The following is a 26,833-nucleotide window of genomic DNA, read 5'->3' on the forward strand; positions in this document are numbered from 1 at the left end:
CAATCTTAAACTCGGTGCTTAGCGTCTACGTCACGGCTCTCAGCCCGCCCTCTGTTCGTTGATTGGCCGGCTGTTTTCAGGCCGGAGGAAAACTGAGAGACATGTCGATGTCTCAGACTGAGTACAGAAGCGAACTGAAATAGAGCGGAAGTACGAAGTAGTCAGGCTACTCCGACCCGCCAAACGCGGGTACAAATGAACTTTGGCGGGAAACGCTGTCAAATCACGAGCCAATCTGGCGTGTTTCTGTGTTTACTCACTTTGCTGGGGAAGTTCGTGTAAGACAAATCTGTGCGGATTTAGCGCAAATACGCAACTCGTGATCCTCATGATATATTAAATACAGTGTATTGCAGAATCTGCACATTTCTTCACATTTACTTCACAGAACACACTACACGGGCAATAGATTAGCTAAAATGGGTTTCACATCAGAAGTTTGCACACATTGTAATCACAATTCTACAGATACATACATCCATGCAACCTGGCACTGCACTCCAATCAAACACTTTTGGGAAGAGGTCACACAGTCACTATCCACTATAGTCGGCTGCCACATCCCACTGTCGCCCTCTCTTTGCTTGCTGGGGGACCTCACAATAATCACTGATAAAACTATAAACTCTAGAATGCTCCTCATAGCTCGAACCATCGCCAAGAAAACTATCCTCATGAACTGGAAAACTCGAAACAAAATACACATTAACTATTGGAAAAATCTTATTACAGACTTCATTGCAATGGAATACACATCTCCCCTTCATAATTACGCATCTGAAACTGACCTCTGCCGTCCAACACTTTCTGACAAGATATGAATCCTTGCTCTCTTTTCAACTCCGACTCCTCCCACCTTCTTAATCAACCCACGCAAGTTGTTTGAACTTGTTTCTGTCATCATTGTTATTACTGTCACTGTTAAAAAAAAAAAAAAAGAGAATCTGCGCATTTCTGGCTCACTTGAACACACACACACACACACACACACGTCACTACGCAACAAATAACGGCGCGCTTGTTCACTTGCATTGAAGTAATAGCGAATATTAAAAAGCATTTGGTGAACAGAAAAGACATTGTTATTGTCCAGCATCCCACATGTTCTGTGTGCTGTATTGATCTGTCCACCTAACACACATTTTTGGTTAAAAGCCTGTTAAAATCGATTCCCTATTTTCGTTTTCGAAACTTGTGTTGGTTGGTCCGATCGATTGACCAATCGATTTTCGAACGTGAAGAGACAGCCCTAGTATGAGCGTTGAGGAAACCTGTCGGTGTTTGAAGGTCTGTTAGTTGATGCTGATGGCACATTAATGTCAGCTTTAAACTGATGGTCGAACCCGTGTGTTGCAGATCCTTCGTCCCGATGAGCACATCGCTAAGCAGCGCTACATCGGCGGCAAGAACGCTCTCACTAAAGGAACGCCTGAGTGGGTTTCCTTCGACGTCACCGAGACCATACGCGAGTGGCTCATGTACAGAGGTGAGTGAACGTCCACCAGAGCTGATCACATGAAGACTGTTAGATGAACTAATACATGAATACAACATTCACTGATCAAATACACACACATTTATGCCTTGCAAACATCACATACTCTAGATTTTTGTTTGAAATTGTTGATGTAAATATGTCAGCAGTACCGAAAAAAAATCGGTGTAGGACAATTCTCACTCAGAAATCAGTAGTAAATGTACAAAAATGTGCAAAGAAACATCAAGTAACGCTTTTTATTAAACATGCAATTTTGAAGTAGAAACAATGAAATAGTATTTTTCTTGTAAAACATGCAACAATAGTTTTAGTTTTATTTACAACTTGAACTTTTCCCTGTGAGGGTACGGCGTTTGATGATCTTCCAGTGGGAAATATCCATTAAAATAAGTTAAAAATTATGAAAAAATCTGTGTTTTTCTCTGTATTCCATAGTTTTCCAATCTACTAATCATACTAATAATTGTATAATTTTCTAATCATCAATTATTTGTTGTAACTCAAATTGTTTTGTATAATCAACTTAATGTTTGAATTAAATGAATACCTAATGAAGAATATGTCTTTCTGATTTGAAAAATGCTTTTGCAAAAATCTGTGTGCAAAGCGACGGCTTCATATTGTGTGTTTTGATCAATCTTGACTGTATTTGATACTGTACTGTCATATATAAAAGAAAGAATCATTTTAAACTCTTTAATTGGTCTGAATAATAGAAACTTCGAGTCACTATGGATTCAATCTAAGTAGGAATCAGTCGATAACTGGGAAATGGATTCAATGAATGACCAAAGATGAGTTTGCATTTCTCCGCAAATCATGACACAAAATCAGAAACACAGAGGTCATCGGACTGTGAATTAGTGAACTGCACAGCTCCTTATGACGAATGGACAGAACAAAAATATGCATATTACAATAGTTTTGTATAGTCAACTGTTGAAATCGTTCAGTTAGTGTTTCATATCTGTGCCTGGCAGTGATATTCCCATATCCAAGCACTATACACACTGGAATCAGATGTTTGTGTTTGAAACTGTGTGTTGTTGCACCGCGCAGAGACCAACCTGGGCCTGGAGATCAGCGTTCACTGCCCGTGTCACACGTTCAGCCCCAACGGAGACATTGTTGAGCACGTCAACGAGGTTCTGGAGGTCAAGTTCAGAGGTGAGTGAAGAAGACCAACCAATGCTGCGCAACTGCTCCGGTACCAACAGTGTTGTGCTTTCACTAGGGCTGCGCGATATTAAATAATGCGATATTCGATAATGCTTAAAGTGTGTAACATAAACTTAAATTATCTTTCAAATATATTTACAATTATATAACCTACATGCGTGTTTCTCATTATTTTTGTGACCAGAAAACATCCCTCCAGCTTCTGAAGTGATCATCAGTGTTTTACTGTCGCGTAAATAACAAACACAAATAACGACTTTATTCAACTATTCCTCTTCTTCTCTGTGGGCCTCGAGTGAGTTCTCGTAGTGTAACAGCGCAGCGCTTCTGGGTCGTACGTCACACACAGGCTCACTATTGGCCGACGCTGGTCATGTGTGTGTGTGTGTGAGACGTACAGAAGCGCTGCGCTGTTACACTACGTGAACTCACTCGAGGCCCACAGAGAAGAAGAGGAATAGTTGAATAAAGTCGTTATTTTTGTTCGTTATAAAGTATTCTCGTCGCTTGATAAACTTAAAGTCCCTGTAAAGTCAAAATTAAGTATGTGTTCTGAGTTTGTCACACCACAGAAAAATGTGTTATTAGTCACCCAGCCAAATTTGAATGATAAAAAAAGCCAGCAAGTACATAAAATAAGCTATCAAAATCTTGAAAAAATGAGCAGTATTCTCTGCTCTCAAACGCTGGGGGCGTGTCCGCTGGCTGCGCTGAAGCCACGCCCACTCGCGGGAAAGCTGCCGTTGCCACACTCAACTCTACAGCCGAAATAGATGCTCGCACGGTGGGCACGCACTGCCGATGATGGCACCAGTTGTCGGCGCGACTGGAGGATGAAGGCCGAGGCGGGAGATAGTCGGTTCGGCCTAATTCACCAGTAACAGTGGATTATCAGTGAATCCCAGTTGTCTCCGATGAAAGTTTATAAAACTATCCCGTGTAAAATGATCACTTACAGAGGTGGTTTTGGCGGTGATCCTCAGCTCTCCATCAAAGTGGCTCTTCACAAAATTAATCCACTTCTTCTTGATGTAATCGTTTTTCGGAAATGTAAATAAGGACACCGATCTGTTTTGTACTGATCCGGTGATCGCATCCAGGTAATAACGTTAGCTGCTACGCATTTCCGTGACAAAGGCATAGCTAGCTAGCAATCTGTAGGCCGTTACTAATAATAGTAGTGCTACTGACAGTAACTCGCGAATGAGCGGCAAACTGATGTGAATGTGCTCTAGTCTATAATATTGTTAGGAGCGGCCAGCCTCAGCGGCTTTAGTGCGTCATCAAGTAGGGGCGTGTCCAGGAGCTCAAGGGCTCCAGTGCGTCATCGAGCCCTGTTTTAGCCCCGCCCAGAAAATCCGGAAAATAGCAATGGTGAAAAACTGTTTAACGGTCTAACTCCACAATTCAGTACTTCACAGTTCACAGTCTTTGTAATATGTTTTAGCAATACATTTCTAACATTTATAATGTGTTTAGAATTTTTTTTTGAAATTGCCTTTACAGGGACTTTAAGGTTGAGCCACTGTAGTCACTCGGACTATTTTAACGATGTCTTTAATAACTTTTCTGGGCCGGCAAGTTTCAATCCCTTTAGAAGCCTATGGAGGAGTGATCCAGCTCTCAGATTTAATCACAAATATCTTAATTTGTGTCCCGAAGATGAACGAAAGTCTTACGGGGTTGAACAACATGAGGGAGAGTAATTACTGACAGAGTTTACATTTTGGGGTGAACTAACCCTTTAAAGGGATAGTTCACTTTGAAATTAATTTTTGGTATGTTTTAGCTTACCTCAAGGGCATCCAAGATGTAGGTGTCTTTGTTTCCGCAGTAGTTTCAATTTTGATATTTTTAGGTCAAACCGTTCTTGTCTGTCAGTCATATAATGCAGGTCTATGGTCACCACCTCAAAGAGCATGCACAGAGAAGTCCAAATTAAACATGATTTAATGACTCGTAAATGTAAGTACACATTGATGGCCTAAGACACGAAACGAGTGGTTTGTGTGTGAAAACGAACAGTATTTATATAGTTTTTACCTCTTGTAAACACAGCCACGTCCAAGTGATCTGATGGCGCCGGCGCTTCGGTCTGCGCAAGCGCCGGAAGTGATCTCTCGCGCGGTTGCGAAAAAAAATTCAACGTTGTCTGTTGATATATCGAAATCGTCTTCCATTGTGATTTACTTTATATCTAAATATGTTTAGATCTTCACAGTGAAAGGTAACACTTCCGAAATCTCTGTGTAAACAATGAGTGACGTACACGCGCGAGAGATCACTTCCGGCGCTTTCCGGAAAAGGCCGAAGCGCCGGCGCCCTCAGATCACTTGGACGTGGCTGTGTTTACAAGAGGTAAAAACTATATAAATACTGTTCGTTTTCACACACAAACCACTCGTTTCGTGTCTTAGGCCATCAATGTGTACTTACATTTACGAGTCATTAAATCATGTTTAATTTGGACTTCTCTGTGCATGCTCTTTGAGGTGGTGACCATAGACCTGCATTATATGACTGACAGACAAGAACGGTTTGACCTAAAAATATCAAAATTGAAACTACTGCGGAAACAAAGACACCTACATCTTGGATGCCCTTGAGGTAAGCTAAAACATACCAAAAATTTATTTCAAAGTGAACTATCCCTTTAAAGGCTGGATTTTCACCACCACTTAAATATTTGCAAACGTACACATTTTTCAAGAATTGCACTTAGGTACGAACATAGAATTTATCTTGACAATAATAAGAAACACTCTACCGCACACTGTTGACTTTACTCTATTCAAAGCGAACAACGCGTTTCGCATATAGCGTCCTCAGGTTCGCTTTGAATAAAATAAAAGAGTAACGTCAACAGTGTGCGGTAGTGATCTCATTATTGTCATTTAAATGTGTTCCTGCTTCCAGGCTGTGCATGGACCTTGGGTTGAATTAGGGTTTATCTTATTAGATATTTGCGGATCCACTCTGCTACTATAGTCTTCTCTCACTGTTTTTCTCTGGGACGCACTACTGAACATACAACACACAATCACGAATCCCACACAGCTTTCCCCCGTCGGCTCATCTTCACCGCACACGCTCTGATGAGATAACCGCGTCTGCGCTCCCGCCGGACTCTCGGAGAGCGTGTGGGATCTCGCTCAGCCGGGCCTCGGGGGTGTCTGGGGTTTCGGGAACGCTCTGGCTGGACTGCGGCACTCAGACTCTTGGCCCTCAATGAAAGAGGGGTGTCCGTATCTATTGGCAACGCCTCTCCTGGGACCTGAGCTGCTTTTGCTATCACAGACAGATTGAATACGCAGATGCTTGAGGAGACGGAGAGTGAGCGGCGGTCTGATTCAGGGAAATCTCCTTCATAAAGAAGTTAAAGTGCTTTTGTCCATGTGCATCTGTCTTTAGTGTGTGATGTTGCTGTTTGAGCAGGAAAAAGCTCCAGTTGTTTCTCTATATCAGTGTTTCTGAACTCCTGAAACGCCTCCATTGTAGTCTTGAGTTTCTTCCGGGAACACGTCACAATATTCCTCATTATAATAATTAATACGCAGAATAAAGGGGCGGGGCCTGGTTGAGTTAGTTAGTAGTAGGGTTGGGTATCGTTTGGGTTTTATCCGATTCCAGTACCTACTCGGTATATTTTAAACGGTTCCGGTGCTTAAACGGTTCCGGTGCTTAAACGGTTCTTAAATCGATACTTAAGAAAATGAAACCGCACACACTTTATCAAAAAATAATACCCTTTAATTTACAGGGCCAAACTGGACACAATATTAACTTAAATCTTTAAACAATATAAATACAAGTAACATATGGTAATAATAAAACCAATATAAAATAAAAATTCATATTTACATAATATCAAATGAAACAATATTGTATCAAACAATGTAATAATACTGGAGATTAATAGAGATTACTAGCAGGCAGAGGCAGAGCTGCCAACTCTCACGCATTGACCGTGAGACTCACGCAATTGACCCTTTTCACACAGAAAAATCGCGGACAAAGAGGACACTGACAGGCAAGACAGAGAAGGTTACTTTTGATATGGAACAAATCCACAGCTGTCAGATTCTGTCAATATTTTTACGAGATTCACACAATAAATAACGTTTTTGGCTCTTTGAAATGTGACAGATCGCTGTAGCGCGTCAGTTCAAACGGCACGTGATACAGCAGCCTACAAATACAAATCCACTGCTTCTTAGCTACGCAGCGTTGAGTGAACCTATGAAAGAGAACATCTCTGGTTACTGGTGTAACATATCTCTCAATAGGGAACGAGACGCTGCCAAGCTCCTCGCGCTGCCGACCAGCTTCCTTTTTTAGGCAGAGAAATCTGAGGAGCAGATGGCGCGCGCGCCAACATAATATGACGACGTAAGTGCGTCGATGCGGCGCCCGCGCCATCAGCCAATGAATTGGCTTGATTCTATATGGGATTCAGACTATCGGCACACCCAGAGGGCGTTCTGACACGTAATTTTACACGTGAAATGCAGCCAAACCTTGCGAGAAAGAGCGCGCATGCGAGGAAGAGGAAACTGTGCTCCAAACTGTGTAGCACACGCACGGCGGAGAGCGAGCGAGTGAGAGACCTTGTGTGTGTGTGTGTGTGTGTGTGTGTGTGTGCGCGTGTGTGCCTAATGAAGTTAGGCACCGAAATCAGGCACCGAAATTTTCGTTCTTATTCGGTCTGGTTACTACCGTTTACGTCGGAACCGGTTCCCTATTGGCACCGAGTTTCGGTACCCAACCCTAGTTAGTAGTGTGTTAAACTGGCGGTTATGGGAAGGGGCGGGACATTTCCCAAACACACTCAAAGCGCTCGACCAATCAGAGCACACTGATCCAACCGACCAATCAGAGCACAGTGTGCTTTCAGAAGGAGGGGCTTCATAGAGACAGGAAGTAAACAGAGCGTTACTGACAGACTGGGACGAGAGGAGCCGCAACAATGGAGAATATGAGGAGAATAATCAACATTCAAGCTGGAAAACCTGTTCTAGTAGAGCCTGAAACAACATCAAGACTGTAAAAGGCCATAATAGGTCCTCTTTAACCCTTTAAGTGTCACCCCCCTTTTTTTGAATATACATGAAAATGCACATTTCGAACTTAAATGGTTGTAATTCAAGAATGCTTTGGAATATAGACGTAAGATTGGTCTTGTTTTAAAGAAGACATTTGGCAGATTCTTGTAGAAGTGAAATAAATTAAGAAAGTGAAACAGAAAAAAAGTTATAGAAGTTTGAGTTTATGAAAATGTACAATGTAAAATTTTTAATTATTCATATTTTATATAAAATATATATTTTCAAAACCTGGGCGACTCTAAAACTGCAAAAAAATCAAAGCCAAAAATCTGAACAAGTTGTGTTTCAAATTTTAGGTTGATATCTCAAAAAATGAGCTTTCAGTAAGATTTTGTTTGGGCGCAGTACCAAACTTTTTCACTAGATGACAACCAGACTCCATCACTGCCCATATAAGGGCGCCTCCATTTCCATATGTGTTTTGAGTGATATGAACCATTATTTCCACAATTTTCATACAATTTATGAAGTAGACATCCTATTCAGAAGTAATATGAGAAGTTTGGCAGATTTTGATATGATTTCAACCTCTAAGAAACATAAAAAGAACACGCATGTGCGTTTTAGCTTCCTGCCACATCATATAATTTTTTTCTTTATATAAAAAAAAAATCAGACCTTTTTTTTTTTAAATAATTGAATGGATGCTATCTTTTGAACTCTTGGAATGAAAACAAACTGAGGTTTCTACCCTTCTTTCATGATTTTTCATGTTCATCACTATTTCAAAATAAAGGTCTAAGAGTATGAAAATATTATTGTTGCAAATTGATAAATTACGGCTCCTCTGTAATTTATTTTGAAAATCAATCACCAAATATGGAAACTAGAGATTGTAAGCTTTCAAATGATATATAGTTTGTCAAGATTAGTTTAGGTTTAGTATAGGATATTACTGTTTTAAAAATGTAAAGAATTTGGGCCCACCGGTGGGCCCGTGACACTTATTATAATAAATCCGTAAGAATGTGACGTCAGAAACACCAGCGATTTCACACCGTGTTTTTGAGACTGTCTTTGGTTCACTGCAGTTTTAAGCAGAAAATACTCAGCAATGCTGTCGACTTATGAACTTACACATGGTTTGTCTTAAAGCATATTAACACCACATACACACATAAACAATATTAAAAACTGGATTTACACCACAGGGGGACTTTAAGGTTTTGCGTTCCTCTGTCTGAGTCACATTGGATTGAAACACAACCGAACTGACCGTCAATGTCTTCCCGAAAACATTAATATTCATGATCTAGAGGGTTTCTGATGTGAGCGTGTGTGTGCTTCTGCTCTGTCCTCAGGGGTGGACGGCGAGTACGACGAGCAGAACCGATGGGATCTGGGTCGACTGAAGAAGCAGAAGGAGCAGAAGGAGCAGCTTCTCCCTCATCTGATCCTGATGATGTTGCCTCCGCACCGGCTGGACGTCTTGCCCTCGTCCAGGCGACGCAAACGGGCCCTGGACACCAACTACTGCTTCTCGTGAGCCTTTCAACCTCATAACATCAAGCTGTAGCTCTGTTCCCTAACTTACTGAGTCGCCGGTAACACTTTACTTGAAGGGGTGTGCATAAGACTGACATGACACCTTCATAATCATGACAGGACACATCATGAATATGAAGGAGGGTTTATGCATGTTTATGACAACTGTCATTAAGTGTCTTTCGCTCAATAATGACATTTTTAATGCAAATATGACATTGTTTGAGATGTCTTTGTCATGACACCTTGACATTACCAAGACAACACAACCTGTCATAAATATGTCATAAACATGACATAGCAGATTAATTATTAAACTTAAGAAACTTTAGCTTTATGGGTTAACATTACATTAAACTGTCATGTGGTTGGTTTTGACATTGGCTGTCATGAGGCATTATAACATTTTAATGACAAATTCAATGTGTATCACTGTAGTCGAGGTCAAGAAACATATTCATGACAGTTATAATGGCCTTATGACAGCCAATGTCAAAACCAACCACATGACAGTTTAATTTAATGTTAACCCATAAAGCTAAAGTTTCTTAAGTTTAATAATTAATCTGCTATGTCATGTTTATGACATATTTATGACAGGTTGTGTTGTCTTAGTAATGTCAAGTTGTTATGACAAAGACACTGACAGGTTATGATGAATTGGTTTATGTCAAGTTGTCATAACAAAGACATCTCAAACAATGTCATATTTGCATTCAAAATGTCATAATTGAGCGAATGACACTTAATGACAGTTGTCATAAACATGCATAAACCTCCTTCATATTCATAACATGTGTCCTGGGATGATTATGAAGGTGTCATGTCAGTCTTATGCAGACCCCTTCAAGTAAAGTGTTACCAAGTCGCCTACTAAGACTTCTGCATTTTAACATTTGAAGGCATCATTGGTGCTCCTGACATGAAGGCTGTTCCCAAAGCTAAACAACTAAATTGTGTTGTCTTCTCATTTTGGACCAATTGGAAGGCAGCGTCACACAGTGAAGAGCGATGATGTGTTTTTGTAGTCCAAAACCAGGGAACAAGCATTTTAGCACTTGCGGATCCAGTCCCGACGTCAATGGGTTTTTGGTTAAATGCCTGAAATAAGCTCAAGATATATTCACGTTTAATTCTATGACATACATCAGTCAAAACTAGGGGTGTAACAATATTTCACAATACAAAAATGCAACAATATGTATCGTGGATAGTTCACCCAAAATAAAAATTACTGTGTGAGAAAAGTTTTAGTGTCAGTACTACATTAAACTACTATATAATGTTGAATATAATGTATAATAATGCAATGGGGGAATATGTGTGTGTCCTGATAATGCCAAATCTCTGATGTTACCAGTAAAAAGTGGCCTTCATTATTTTAAATATATCTAGCCAGTGACAGAGATCAAGCATATTAGTCTAAAATAATTCAGTTTTCAGCTTCAGAATCATGAATATTGTTATTCTGGTGTCTCTATTGTCCTGTTCATTGGGTTTCCAGCACCAAGTCCAAGAATATTAATTTACACACACAATGTAACACCAAATTTAGAATTTTAATCAACAGTTAATTTTTTGTTAACATTTTATCATATGTCTTGGAGTATCGCAAATATCATATTGTGAGTTCAGTATCGTAACATGTGTCGAATCGTGACATGAGGGTATCGCCACACCTCTAGTAAAAACCCCTTCTGATCGTATTAAAGCTTTTACTTGTCATGAAAAATGAGGCTATCGGACATGAAATGTCATCAAACTGAAACGCAAACTTTTAAAATAAACACTGAAAGAGTGACGTTGAAGGGGTTGAAGTCATGTGACCGTGGGCTATAAAGCCTACGTTTAGCTTCTTACTTTTGCCAATTGTACTTGGGCTGCCAAATTCACAAAACTTGTGTAAGAAATTCACAAAATGTGTCAGAACCCTAAACGTTTGTTGGTCACAGGCCTTATTTTCTGCAATAACCCAGAAGCCAATGGACAAATCTTATTGAGTTACATTTTGGACTATAGAAATACGTCACACACTGTGAGAAACCCAATCACACCTTCTGAGGGTCGCGTGTGAACTGAGACCGAGTGCTAGAAAGTTCTCCTGAAGATACAGCAGTTTAGCACTCGCATGTCGTGGGTTCGATTCCCAGTGAACGCATGAACTGGTAAAGTATACTTTGAATGCACTTTGGATAAAAGCATCTGGCAAATGCATAAATGTAAGTGTTATTCTGTGAGGCAGGAACGCAAGCTAAAAACGACATTCAAATTCACATTCCAGGAGCTGCATGTGTCTGGAGAGGTTTTTCCTGTAAGAATGAAGCTTTTAATTGGCACCTGACGGCTGGAAGCGTCTGCAAGAGCTTGCAAGTTTAGATTTGTCCCAGTATGCTAAGTAGTGCGCTGGCTCTTTAGTGCGTGTCTCTCCGAGAGCTCTCCACACCTGGGCCGGATCCAGGAGGGAAAGAATGACACGCCTTACAGTGGAATTTCTGAGCTTTAAAAGACTCTGACATGTTTATAAGGCCGAGACAGAAGTCTTAAGGTCTTTCGCACCGGAGGAACCTTTTCATAGTTCCTAGCACTATTGGCGGAAGCTCCCGGAGTTTGGCGCGTTCGCACCGCAGGAACTAGGAAAGATTTTAGTTCTAGGAACTCCTTTTGGAGGAACTGATTTACTCCTCCTTCAGAGTCGGTCTACACCAGCGCTATAGAGAGCCTAAGCCCCACCTCTCCGCTTCCGGCTCATGGGACCTTATTTCGGAAAAAATATGTATGGTAGTCAATGGCGAGAGACAACTTATCTTTTTAAAGTTAGCATCAGTAAAGTTAGCTTCAGTAAAGTTAGCTTCAGTAAAGTTAGCATCAGTAAAGTTAGCATCAGTAAAGTTAGCTTCAGTAAAGTTAGCTTCAGTAAAGTTAGCTTCAGTAAAGTTAGCATCAGTAAAGTTAGCTTCAGTAAAGTTAGCTTCAGTAAAGTTAGCTTCAGTAAAGTTAGCTTCAGTAAAGTTGGCTTCAGTAAAGTTAGCATCAGTAAAGTTAGCTTCAGTAAAGTTGGCTTCAGTAAAGTTAGCTTCAGTAAAGTAAGCTTCAGTAAAGTCAGCTTCAGTAAAGATAGCTTCAGTAAAGTTAGCTTCAGTAAAGTTAGCATCAGTAAAGTTAGCATCAGTAAAGTTAGCTTCAGTAAAGTTAGCATCAGTAAAGTTAGCTTCAGTAAAGTTAGCTTCAGTAAAGTTAGCATCAGTAAAGTTAGCATCAGTAAAGTTAGCATCAGTAAAGTTAGCTTCAGTAAAGTTAGCTTCAGTAAAGTTAGCTTCAGTAAAGTTAGCTTCAGTAAAGTTAGCTTCAGTAAAGTTAGCATCAGTAAAGTTAGCTTCAGTAAAGTTAGCTTCAGTAAAGTTAGCATCAGTAAAGTTAGCATCAGTAAAGTTAGCTTCAGTAAAGTTAGCATCAGTAAAGTTAGCTTCAGTAAAGTTAGCTTCAGTAAAGTTTGCGACTTTCTTGACTTTAAAATGTATCTTTTAAATTGACAAACATCATATGTGTAATTCAGGGCACAATTCAAACGAGATCAAAATATTTGTTGTCTCCTGGATTGACTACCATACAATATTTTTTCGAAATAAGGTCCCATGGTGGTCGACTGGAAGGGGAGGGGCTTAGGCTCTCTATTGGAACTCTCCGTGACGGTAGTGTTCGCTGATTGGCCGAACGCACGCGAAACACCAGCACCCGCCATTTAAAAAAAAAGCTGTGTTAGGTCACACAAAAAAAGTCACATTACACACAAAACATAGTTCCAAATAAGGTAACACTTTATTTTAAGGTGCTTGTAATAAGCAGTAATTAACAGTTAATAAGACACTTATAAGACCTTATAGGATGCATATAAGCATTAACTAATGATAATAAATAAATAAAATTAAATAATACATTTCTCAAGTATCAATACATTGCACTTTTAGAACAGCCGAACAAACATAAATGCTAACACAAACTCCCAGTCACTTAAAAGTTGACCTTCCCAAGAGGGAGTAGTTTCCCTGATCTCTTCAGGGCCTGGACCTTTAATTAACCCTTATATGAAGTAGTTAATGCTTATATGCATCTTATAAGGTCTTATTAACTGTTAATTACTGCTTAGTACAAGCACCTTAAAATAAAGTGTTACCAGGAAGGGCCTACTTTTATTCAGCAAGGACGCATTAAAGTAATCAAAAGTGACAGTAAAGACATTTATAATGTTACAAAAGCTTTTTTTTTTATTTAGGATAAATCTACTTTGAACCTTCTATTCATCTACGGAAGCGTATTGCATTCACTTGAAGAAAAAAAATCTACTCTGTTTTTCTGAATTAACGAGTTAATTATCTCAGAATTATGAGAGAATTATCATTTTTCTTGAAAAACATTTTTTTTCACTGTTTTTATGAATTAATGAGTTACTCATAATTTTGAGATAATTAAGTCATTAATTCAGAAAACAGAGCAAAAACTTTTTTCCATGAAAAATGATCTCATAATTCTGAGATAATTAACTCGTTAATTCAGAACAACAGAGTAGATTTTTTTTCCTCAAGTGAGTGCAATACGCTTCCGTAATTCATCAAAGAATCCTGACTTATTTTTTTTTATTTTTTTAAACATTATTAATAATCAGACATGTTTCTTGGGCAGCAAATCACATCAGCATTATTCCCTCAGGAAGAGTTCATGTGTTCTTGCGTGGCTCGTGTTGGACTCATGAACAATAATCACGTTGTTTGAATTCACCAAAACTGATTTGCCGAAATCAAAACCCGGCCGGACAGTGGAAGGGATTCCGGATCCAGCGAGTCCGGACCGAATCGGGAGTGACGACAGCGCAAATCACACAATGATTCGTCCCAAAAGAATAAGTCATTCTCAATTATGAGTTTGTTATTCGTATGGTCTGATGTGTGTGAGATCATTCTCAAGTGTCGTGTTGCTGGTGTATCAGTCAGTGGTTAGATTAGCGTAGCAGTCCGTTTAATCGGGACAAATAAATTAGGCCCAAAATACGGGACGTCCCGGCTAATTCGGGACAGTTGTTAACCTTAGGTGTAGCCTATATATTTACTCCAGAAACTAACTCTACGAACATGTAAAACAGTGATAGATGCGCCTCTTAACCTTTACGCTGATGAGAAAACCCAACGCAACTTTGAGGAGACCGAGAGAAACATGATCATGTATTTCTGCTCAGCAACACTGGACACCAAACACACGCCATACGCTAATGCCTTTCATTACTGTCTACTTTCTGTGTATAACAGATCTATCTAATACCGTATTACACAGGACTGTTAGACAGATGTAAACTAATGAACAGGAGAATGTGTTCTGGCGTTCCCTGCGCCGTCAAAATAAAAGTCACAACAACAAGCGCGGCTCACACACTTCAGAGCTCCTACCGGCGCTGCGAACGCAACCAGGAACATTTCCTAGGGGAACCATTAACGTTAGTTCTCGGGGAACCATCCTGGAGGCCAGATCCTAGACCTACCCGCTGCGAAAGCTCCTTTAGAAACATCGGTAACACTTTACTTGAAGGGGTGTGCATAAGACTGACATGACACCTTCATAATCATGACATGACATATGTTATGAATATGAAGGAAGTTGTATGCATGTTTATGACAACTGTCATTAAGTGTCATTCGCTCAATTATGACATTTTTAATGCAAATATGACATTGTTTGAAATGTCTTTGTTATGACAACTTGACATAAACCAATACATCATAACCTGTCAGTGTCTTTGTCATGACAACTTGACATTACTAAGACAACACAACCTGTCATAAACATGACCTAGCAGATTAATTATCAAACTTAAGAAACTTTAGCTTTATTGGTTAACATTACATTAAACTGTCAGGTGGTTGGTTTTGACATTGACTGTCATGAGGCCATTATAACTTTTTAATGACAAATTCAATTTGTACCACTGTAGTCGAGGTCAAGAAAAATATTCATGACACAGTTATAATAGCGTCATGACAGCCAGTGTCGAAACCAACCACATGACAGTTTAACTTAATTTAATGTCAAGTTGTCATGACAAAGATACTGACAGGTTATGATGTTATGGTTTATGTCAAGATGTCATAACAAAGACATCTCAAACAATGTCATATTTGCATTCAAAATGTCATTATTGAGCGAAAGACACTTAATGACAGTTGTCATAAACATGCATAAACCCTACTTCATATTCATGACATATGTCATGTCATGGTTATGAAGGTGTCATGTCAGTCTTATGCACACCCCTTCAAGTAAAGTGTTTCCGAAACGTCCAAGTGTATGGAAACGTCTCTGAATGAACGCAGGAGAGAAAGAGACGTGATGTGAACGAACGTGACGGTTTTCCTTCTGCTTTCAGGAACTACGAGGAGAACTGCTGCGTCCGGCCGCTGTACATCGACTTCCGGCAGGATCTGGGCTGGCGGTGGATCCACGAGCCCAAAGGCTATCACGCTAACTTCTGCTCCGGCCCGTGCCCGTACCTGCGCAGCGCCGACACCACACACAGCTCGGTGAGAGAACACAACTCACGTCTCACCCCTGTGACTCCAACAGTGTCCACGCTGCTCTTTTCAATTCAATTAATAAAGGTGACTTTATGGAAGTAAAATAATGACAACATTTTTGAAGCAAAAAAACCTGAATAAAATAAGCATTGCATTAACCCTGCTTGCATTTTATTTTTAGGGCTTGCATTTTTATGGGCTGAAATTCAGCATGGTTGTATATTTAAGTTCAAAAGTCAAAACATTTCACACACATTTTAATTCTTAAAAATTCAATAATCCATATTCACCTTTCAGATTTCACTTCCAAAATATTCAATTTGCTTAAAAATACAACCTATAATATTCAACAGGCAATTTTCAGTCCATTTTATTCATCTTTAGCAATTCAACAAGCTTTTTAGTTTCAAAAACATTTGTCATTATTTTACTTCCATATGACGAGATGACTTGCGGCCTAAATTGAACTTTGCAACATTGACACTGTTACTGTACTGAGCTGAATAATGACACCGTCGTCTTCTCTAGAGCTGCTTTACAGCATACATTGTATTTGTTTCACAATTGATGAACTTTGCAACACTGACACAGTTATTTTTATTCCCTTTATATAATTAACGCATATTAATTCCTCATGTCGTTCCAAACCGTAATACCTACATTCATCTTCCAACACAAATGAAGATCTTTTTGATGAAATCTGGAGTTTTCCGATCTCTCCATAGACTGCGATGTCACTGCAACTTTCAAGGCCCAGAAAGGTAGTAAAGACTTGGTTAAAATAGCCCATGTGACGACAGCGGCTCAAATGTAATGTTATATAGCGACAAGAATACTTTTTGTGCGCAAAAAACAAACAAAAATACTTCCGTGTCAGTCTCTGACGCTATTGGCTAAGTAAACACACTACGGTGCGTCCGGTTTCTACGGCACAATGCTGCCTCACTATTGGCCAACGCCACATGCATGTGATGCTGACGCAGGAGCCGGCCAATAAGGAGCCGCGGCTCTGACGTAAAACTGGAAGCACTGCACTGTTGAATAAAGTCGCTATTTCAGGGTTTGTTTGCGCACAAAATGTATTCTCGTCGCTTTATAACTAGGGCTGCACGATTTGGGGAAAATGTCATATTGCGATTATTGAGGTCAATATTGCGATATAATAAACAAAAGGTTTCATGAGTGAACTTGCTTTGTTCTCAAGGAAAATGCACACACAGATTAGTGATAATGCTGAAATGTGTATTTCTCAACTCAAACTAAATGATTAATAACACCTATAATGATCAATAAGCCATCGATGTCTGGACATTCCTGTCAGGACATATACAGACATTGAATTAAGTTCAACAGTCTGCGCTGTAAAATTATAAATTATGGAATAATCCTTATTAAAGTTACAAAGGTTCTGTAGTCAATTGCTGGGAGTGTTTTTCTGTTCCCTTAGTTCTTTGATTAACTTTAACGACAGAGATAATTAGTGGCTACTGTGTACTGTCCCTTTAAGAGCAGCCGCTGCTGACAGAGACGCAGATCTCACACGAGTCACAACTCTTCACGGCCGACTGCTCTTATGTTATGAAAAAGACATTTTGGCATAATTGTGTGTGTCATTGTTTGTTCAAGCGCGAAAGAGAACTGTATTCTGGCGTGCTGTCTTGTGCGCACGCACGAGACTGGTGCGAGTCTTTCTCTGTGTGTGTGTGTGTGTGTGTCACAGTAAACGTGATCTTTTTTTGTCTTGTCGTGAATTAATGGTTTAAGCATTTGCTTAGCATTGCAAAAATTAACAGATACTGCATTAATTGCGTTAACAGCCCTAATTAGTTTATTTCATATAAAATCGCAGCATTTTGCGTCAACCGCGTATGCTCGACATCGCGATTGCGATAATGTCTTTACTACCTTTCTGGGCCTTGAAAGTTGCAGTGACATCGCAGTCTATGGAGAGATCAGAAAACTCTCAGATTTCATCAAAAAGATCTTCATTTGTGTTGCGAAGATGAACGAAAGTCTCACAGGTTTGGAACGACATGAGGGCGAGGAATTACTGACAGAGATTGGGAACACTTAGGGCCCTTTCACACCTACCTTGTTTGGTCCGGACTTTCTGACTTTTCAGTTTGGTCCAAATCAAAATGACAGGTGTGAAACCTCTCCCGGACCACGGTCCGGACCAAACAGACGACATTTGGTCCGACGAAAAGAGGTAGTCTCGGTCCGGATCAAACTGAACAAAGGTTTAGTTCGTTTCTAGTGTGAAAGCATTTCTGTACGGTTCGGACTTTCAGACCTTTGGCGGTTCTGGTGGTTCCCGCATATCCGAAAAACAGAAGGTGGCAGGAGAAATGAGCCGTGGCACATGGGGAGAGGAGGAGACGAGGTTTTTAATTAAAGTATGGTCTGATGACATAATAAGAAGTCAACTTGCAGTCTTCTCCTCCTTTCCTGCCGGCGACGATGAAATGTTCGCACGACGAGGACGTTCATTAGCCTTGTGTACAGTTGGTGCTGCAGGTAATTATGCCATAAAAATAACAATATAGTTGCAGCGATATGCGTCTGTTCATTCATGTTGTCAAAGTTACCCGCCGAATCAACAACACGCTGACGTCAGACGCACGTCCATTTACAAACCAATCAATGTCAAGATGCAGCACACACAGATGATGACGACAGGACGCAAGTGTGTGTCACGTAAAGTTCTTCAGTGCGCTCGCATATCTGCAGTGTGAAACCAAGTATAAAATGTATCAAAACGTGAACTTTGGTTCGGACTTTCAGGTGTGAAAACGCCCTTAATGTCAATAGTCCACTTTAGACATTCTACTAACTATAAGTAACTTTGCAACTACATGTCAGCTAACTCTCATTAGAGTATCAATGGGCTCTATGCACGGCGGTATTTCCGGTGAAGGTCTAAGGATGCTGGATTACTTCCGCCGATCGTAGAGTCCAATGCTATACCGAGAATTTATATTGGTTTTATACTCTATTGCTGTACTAAAGAAACGTTAGTCACAAAAACAGACAAAACAGACACCCCTCATTTTGTTTATGCTTCTTTGTTTATTATATTAAATAAACATAACTATATATAAAATTACATCTAAACGTATTAAAGTTTCGTTTCAAAGACGAGAGGACAGTAAATTTTGAAGACTCTGCCATAATCCCGTTTTCCTCGGTTTTCCTCCGCTTTAAATCTCCCCAACCGTAAACGCACGAGCATCCTTGCGTCAAACGCGGAAGTTATGCGTGCATATAGCCCATTGACTGTCTGCTTAAAATCTGCCAACTCTTTATTCTGATGGTCCCAGAATTGTGAACTTTCCCTTTAATGTGAATCTGCTGGAGACGAGGTGTGTAGTCTATAGTAAGCGCTGGTACCTGAGGTGATGTTCCTGATCTCTCCGCAGCTGCTGAGCCTGTACAACACGCTGAACCCCGAGGCGTCCGCGTCCCCCTGCTGCGTTCCTCAAGACCTGGAGCCGCTCACCATCCTCTACTACGTGGGCCGGATACCTAAAGTGGAGCAGCTCTCCAACATGATCGTCAAATCCTGCAAGTGCAGCTGAAGGGCCTCCAGACCCCGACACGGAGCCCGGACGCGGGTTCGAGCGCTCGAGGGCCGAAAGGAACTGGACTCTGAATGAATACCTCTGTTCATCCTTCTCACACACACACATCCAAACCCAGGAGCCAGAGGCTTCTCCAAGCACTACATCAGACGACCCCTCGAACTTTGATGTTTGAAGTGACTTGTCCACTTGTAATGTGTCATTTTTGGTCAGCTTTTTAAACCGCCTCTAGGCAAACCTCGTGCCATTTCTGAACTCTGAAACGGCAATGCAAAGCTCCGTAACATCTGTACCGAGGACAGTCGCTCTGAGACGACACATGCTGGATCAGCTGATGGTTTCTGTATAACGCAACTCAATTGAGCATCATTTCCCAAACAGAACATTTTAGTGTGTACTACAGTAATCGACACTGTTCGTCTAACGTGACGGTGTTACTGATATTGTTAATACAAACATGCTGGAAAGAAATATGAGAAAACATTGACTTGACTTTTGATTTTTAGTTCTTCAGTGAAGCTGACGTATGCCGACACATGAACTTTTAGATCACAAACTGCTAAAGTTTTTACTGCTATTACTCCTGAAAACACTTTTTTAATTAAACAGTCTTGGACAAAAAGAACTGTTGATGATGTTTGAAGTTTGTCTTGAATTCTTCTTGACGATTAAAAATGGTGACAGCTTATTATTTCCATAACACAAAAGTCATCACGAAAAGTAGCTGACATTTCTTCCAGTTTACTGATACAACTGAACGATAAAAAGGGTACTAGCATGTTAGCATGTTAATCAAGTTTCATTGCTCTGGTCATGAAAGGAAATTCAAGTCAATTCAGGAGAGAAAACAATATACAAATACTGTATGAACTAAAATCAACATTAAACAAGGTCAATCTTGCATAATCGGCCTCATTCATGAAACACAAATTGAATTTATGTGAACTGTGTTTTACATCAGGTGTAACATTCAACTCAAAGTGGCGATTTGTGAGAAATTTGTTCTGTTTCTGTTGCATGAATGAGGTGCTGTGATTTACTGGTGTTTGGCTAGGTTATAAAAGTGAGGCGTTCAACTAAAATCAAACTGAAAACACAACATAATCCCATCAGCAAGCATTACCAGGACATTGGTCAAAAAACTGCCATTGTATGTTAAAGAGAGATTGTAATTATTAGTTTTACAGATCCAACGACAGAAAACCTTCACGAACGACATCAACTTTACCTGGACATGTGGTTCATCACACCTGAATGAGGCACTTCCACAGAAGTTGTTAAGAGATCATTAACGAGCGGTGATGAAGGTTGAAGTCTTCTGTATGTACATGTAAACATGGATATATATGATGGACAGGTTGATGTTGGTGTGCTCGAGCACCAGCTGTCCTGAGTCGTCAGTCCACTCGCTCTTCACATGGCATCAGTTGTGGGGTGAAAATGAAGCCTGGACAACTGCACGTATGGGACAGCGAGAGAGAGAGAGAGAGCGCTTTCGGAAAAACCTTTGGAACAGATCCACTCGATGCAGTGTTGCGTACTATCACACACTCATAAAGACACACGAGGCCGGTTAGGAGGCATTTGAGGGGAAATATTGATTATCAGAAGACAGTGTAAAGAGAGAAACAGGTAAAGTCAAGAGCTGAACTCTTCATGTTCATGTTCTGAGCAGCTGGAGGGTGTAGAAGAGGACGTGTGTAACGTATCCCAGAGAGCAGCTGATTGGTACGGTTGACCTTTGGCCTCGTTCATCTGTTCTTGGAGCCCTGAACGTGGAAGAGTTTACTGTACACGGACAGACCTGTGAACACACAACAACACAATGAATCAACATGCACACGTATGAGCTGTAATTGAATTCCAATCTACATTGAGTAAAAGACAAATAGAGTCATAATTGCATATTTACGTGATTAAAACGAGAAAAAAATCACGTCATCAAATCACTTTATTAAAAATACTCTTCAGACCAGTAGTGCTTTAAGGAAAGCTGTTTTAGAAATGCATTTCTGTTGCCATTTTGCGTAATATCAAAGCTGTGCTTGACACTTTTTAGTCATACAAATAGTCAACCATTTATCACTTTCAGTACATTTGGGCTTTAAACATTTGTAAAGGCAAAAAAAAAAAGTTTGCTTTAAGTGAACCTCTGACCACTTAAAAACAAAAAGTGCAAATCTTGCAAAGTACTTTACACTTTTTCTGCTTTTTTGGCAGTGAAAGCCTATGCCTGAAGCTTGGCCACACCTGATACGCATTTAAATCATTATTGTCATTTATTGCCATTAATAATATAATGATGATTAATGTTATTGATTAATTATTTAATCTGTTGATCAATAGCTGTGTAAAAAAATGATTAGTCAGATAATGGGCCTTAAAGGCATAGTACACCTGAAAATGAAAAATATTTACTCACCCTCATGTCGTTTCCAACCCCGTAGACTTGTGTTCGTCTTCGGAACACAAATGAAGATCTTTTCTGTCCCTCCATTGACAGCTACGCAACTACCACTTTGACATTTCAAAAAGTTCATAAGGAGATCGTAAAAATAATCCATATGAATTGAGCGGTTTAGTCACAATTTTCTAAAGAGACTCGATCACTTCATAAGATGAACACATTTAATTTAGGCTTTTATTCACATATAAATAAGGATTTAACGATTCACTCATCTCACGATGCGATACGATTCACGATACTGGTTTCATGATTTTTTTTTTAACAAATGAGATTTAAGACAAAAGTGTCCCTTTTATTATTTCTCAGACAAAATGCTGCACATTTCTTTTTAATTTAAAATATATTTGTCAAATAATAAAACTACATAAAAAAAATTCCCTTTCTGTCTGTTTGGTCAAGAGGCTGGACACTGGTACCTTCGCACACTATGTAAAAGACTGTGTAAAATGACCAGATTGACAGGGGTTTTACATTGTAATAGAGGCAAGATTCTAATTTTGTTATAATTTGTATCATTACACTAGTAAGAGTTTAAAAAACACACACATTTAGAGAAAGAGATGGTAAAATAAACACCTGGTTGCCACGGAAACACTGATGCACCCTGTGATCTCCGTGGCTCTCGCAATTGTCGTATTAATGCCTTTTACATGAACACGGAGGTGACTTGTGCTTCTCACGGTGGTGATTATTATTAGTCTACAGAAAGTCAAAATGCCGCCACACCTCCGATTTGAATGAGTCAACGTCAACATCTACGCTTGCCGTCGCCATGTCTACTGTTTGACGGCGCGTGCACACACTGGCGCGGCGCGAGCGGAGCAAACCGAGCGTTTTTAGTTCATTCCTATGGAAGTTGAGCTCGACTCACACAAGATCAAGTTCCATGAATAAAGTGAAAACACTCGCTAGCTTCGCGCCAGTGTGTGCTCGCTGCTATACACAAGTTTACGCGCCAAATCATGGGCGCCGCCATAACTCTACTCAAATGCACTTCATTTCCGCCGGAAGTGGTTTGCACAGCGTCTGCCGGTGTAAACCGTAAACACAGCGACGGTAAAAAAAAAAAAAAATCCACCCGAATTCAGTGCAGAACACTAACATGACGACGTGGCCCCGCATAACGTACAGCGAGATTTGCTCCTACTTCGTGCAATCCATGGCAATAGATGGAAAAGCAATTGGACAATCTGAAAGCCGCCGAGGCATATCAATATCTGCACAGCAACAAAGTCGGTTGTGTCATGTCATACACAGCTAGATCAAACAGTAACGTGCAAATAACTATCAGTTTATGTCCGTGGTAATAGCAAATGTATCTGTGTGATACTTTAATGTTTCTTTTAACATAATAATAACAATTGTGGCCAAATAAGTGTTTGCAGTTTATAGCTTAATCAGGGATGACATTTACATGATTATAGGAAATAAAAGAAGCCTGTTGTTGCGGATGGAATACGTGTTTGTATTTGGAAAACGGACTGTAACCTATAATAACATGACTTACTGCTGAGCTATAAATAAAGACATGATCTCTTTTGCAATTATCCTTATGACTCTGCATTGTTTTGCCTGCTGTCAAAATCCAGCCCTTTTACCTGTTAAAATACCTTTAAATGTCGAAACTAACCCATAAAATGCAGTAGCATGTTCTTTCTGTCATCCTTTTGCTAGGGTTATGACCATGCTCTTATTCACGCAAATGCTTTAGTTTAAACCACTCATGCGCGACAAGACAAAAGAGAACGCGCTGTCAGTGAATGTCTTCCTGACGTTGGTATCCGAACTATATCATAGACTTCTTAGCTAGAGTGCAAAGTGTTTGTGTGTGCCATGATGATAATAATTAGGCGATCGAACTGTGTATGTGAGAGAGAGAGGCGCGGGCGCGATACTGTGTGTGAGTGTGTTTGTGTGTAAACAATGGAGCGCATGGACATTGCCTCTTCGTAGCTGGTTTGCGGTCGTAGCACTCTCTATCTAACCACTCGTTCAGGTGCTTTCTCGAGTGTTTACAACCAACTACCACACACATCGTTCCCGAACCACATTTCTTCATGTTGTAATTGTTATGTCACTGCGATATCAGCGCTTTGTCGGAGCTAGCTAGCAAAACAAACCCAGCCCGCCAGAACGGAAGTGGGTTGCATCGACGGGAGGAGTTTAGGATGTAGAGCGGAAACGGCTCATAAACTTGTGTATTGTGCCTGTAAAGCGAGGTTCACAACTTCACAGTAGGCTACAGTAAACGCGCCCTGCTGTTTAAAACGTGTATCGCGATTCGTTTAACATTTCAACCGACTTGAATCGTCACACATTTTTATCGATTTTCAACCGGTTGCGAATGAATCGTTACATCCCTAAACATTGATCAGCGTACATACACAGAAGCTCAACTGAATCTGCTTGAAACGCGAGAACAAACCTCATTGGTTCTTCTTGCTGAAGCTCAATCGTGCTGCGTAACAAGAATGAATCTCATTGGTTATTCCACGTCAAGTGAACATGCTTGAGTTTCCGTTTATCATAACTGATGTGTGAGTTAATGAATGTTTAGATGTGAATAAAAGCCTAAATTCAATCCGTTCATCATCATAATCAAGCTAACGAGGCTCTTCAGAAAATTTGGACTGAGCCGCTCATTAATGGATTCGTTTTACGATCTCTTTATGAATTTTCTTTGAATTGTCAAAGTATCAGTTGTGTAGCTGTCAAAGGAGGGACAGAAACCTCTCAGATTTAATCAAAAAGATCTTCTAGTCCCGAATATGAACGACGGTCTTACGGGTTTGCAACGACATGAGGGTGAGTAATAATTGACAAAATGTTCATTTTTGGGCGATCTATCCCTTTAAAGTTCACAAGAACTCGTGACATAAAAATAGATATTCAATGAAGAAATAATGCCTTGACTGCATGGTGAAAGACTGTTTATATGAAGTTGAATGTAAAAAATGAGTCATTGATGACATTAGGTGACAGAAAAAGGTTATGGAATAAGTTATTACACACTGATTATGAAGACAAACATTTATTTTGGAATAACATGCACTGATGAATGACTCCCAATAAGACCAAATTGTATTGGGTGCAAAATGATGCATGTAAACGCGCTCACTGATTCCTGAAACGACCAGTTCTTTGCTGGTGAAATCCAAGTCAAACTATGAGGATAAGAAAATAAGATCTTTTTCAAGATTCAGAAGCTGAAGGCTGAAGGTTTGATAAGAGCAGACTCTCTCTCTCTCTCTGCACTGATCCGACAGGAGCAAAGACGTTCCCAGAGCTGCTGAACACTATTCCCTTTCATTCCCTCTCCATACACTCTGTTTATTTTGGTGGTCTTTTACACCCCGAGGCCTTACGGCACAGGAGAATGAAAACATCACGCCTGGCTTCCAATCCAGTGACTCGACTGCTGGAAGCTGACGCGAGTGAAGAGGGGAAGACATGTTCCTGCTGTCTCTGACTGATGTGAGTCTCAGCAAACCTTTCTACAGCGCAGGACACACCACATACAAGCCAAAAGTGTGCAATAAATAAGATTACTTGATGGTTTTGAAAGAAGTCAATTTATTTGAAAATATTGAAATATTAGGTAACACTTTACTTGAAGGGGTGTGCATAAGACTGACATGACACCTTCATAATCATGACAGGACACATGTCATGGATATGAAGGAGGTTTTATGCATGTTTATAACAAGTGTGATTCGCTCAATTATGTAAAGTGTTACCAAATATTATTCCAATTTAAAATAACTATTTCATATTGTAATATATTGTAAAATGCCATTTATTCCTGTGATCAAAGCTGATTTTTTAGCATCTTTACTTCTTGAAATCCTCCCAAACAACTAGTGCTGATTTAGGGGTTGTTAGATTTCTTTGTTTAAGGCTTTTTGACCCCAAGACTCAACTAATCTCTGCAGTTCTCCATCTGTGATCCTTGGAGAGTCTTTGGCCACTCAGACTCTCCTCCTCGCCGTACATTAGACACATGCCCTCTTCCTGGCAGATTCACTACATCTTTAGTTGATTGGAACTTCTTAATTATTGCTCTGATGGTGGAAATGGGATATTTAATACTTTAGCTATTTTCTTACAGCTCTTTCTATTTTGTGATGCTCAACAATCTTTTGATGCACATCAGAACTATATTTAATGTTTTACTCATTGTGATGGATGATTAAGGGAATTTGGCCTTTGTGTTTCCTCATATTTAAACTCCTGTGAAACTATGAACAATTTCATGCTCCTAGTCACCCTGGTGTGATAAAAAAAAAAAGTAAATATGAATGGGAATATACTTCATAGAGATTTTACTCATAAGAATTTCAAGGGGTGCCAATAATTGTGGCCAACATGCATTGGAGAAAAAGAGTTATTTCATAATGTGAGTTTCCCCCCACGTTCAATTGTTTCACTTCAATGAAAGTGTAGAATTTTATGAATTTTTTGAATGAAAGATCAAAAGGATAAACAATGCAGATTTATTTTCACACCTACCGTTGCTCATTTTTACCAAAGGTGCCAATATTAATAGAGGGAACTGTATATATATATATACACTGTATATATATATATATACAATCTTGAAATATATATATATATATAGATATAGTTTAACTTATATACACTCACCGGCCACTTTATTAGGTACCCCATGCTAGTAACGGGTTGGACCCCCTTTTGCCTTCAGAACTGCCTCAATTCTTCGTGGCATAGATTCAACAAGGTGCTGGAAGCATTCCTCAGGGAGTTTGGTCCATATTGACATGATGGCATCACACAGTTGCCGCAGATTTGTCGGCTGCACATCCATGATGCGAATCTCCCGTTCCACCACATCCCAAAGATGCTCTATTGGGTTGAGATCTGGTGACTGTGGAGGCCATTTTAGTACAGTGAACTCATTGTCATGTTCAAGAAACCAATTTGAAATGATTAGAGCTTTGTGA

At 39.9% G+C, this 26,833-nt stretch overlaps 2 protein-coding genes across 2 annotated transcripts in view; one reads left to right on the forward strand and one right to left on the reverse strand.

Moving 5' to 3' along the window:
• The window catches only part of tgfb3 (transforming growth factor, beta 3), a 47,345-nt gene extending 27,252 nt beyond the window's left edge, over window positions 1–20,093 (forward strand). The window contains exons 3-7 of the mRNA XM_056242804.1: window positions 1,357–1,486; window positions 2,558–2,665; window positions 9,084–9,264; window positions 15,677–15,830; window positions 19,244–20,093. Of these exons, the coding sequence (XP_056098779.1) occupies window positions 1,357–1,486; window positions 2,558–2,665; window positions 9,084–9,264; window positions 15,677–15,830; window positions 19,244–19,402 (732 nt within the window). The 3' untranslated portion in view covers window positions 19,403–20,093. The remainder of the gene's footprint in view (window positions 1–1,356; window positions 1,487–2,557; window positions 2,666–9,083; window positions 9,265–15,676; window positions 15,831–19,243) is intronic.
• Window positions 20,094–20,978: 885 nt separating this feature from the next.
• ttll5 (tubulin tyrosine ligase-like family, member 5) overlaps window positions 20,979–26,833 on the reverse strand; it is a 188,899-nt gene continuing 183,044 nt past the window's right edge. Inside the window, exon 31 of the mRNA XM_056242807.1 lies at window positions 20,979–21,209. Within this exon, the coding sequence (XP_056098782.1) occupies window positions 21,157–21,209 (53 nt within the window). The 3' untranslated portion in view covers window positions 20,979–21,156. The remainder of the gene's footprint in view (window positions 21,210–26,833) is intronic.

This window comes from Rhinichthys klamathensis, unplaced genomic scaffold (assembly GCF_029890125.1).
Source record: "Rhinichthys klamathensis goyatoka isolate OS25496 unplaced genomic scaffold, OSU_Roscu_1.1 h1tg000754l_1, whole genome shotgun sequence".
In the NCBI taxonomy this organism is placed as follows: domain Eukaryota; kingdom Metazoa; phylum Chordata; class Actinopteri; order Cypriniformes; family Leuciscidae; genus Rhinichthys; species Rhinichthys klamathensis.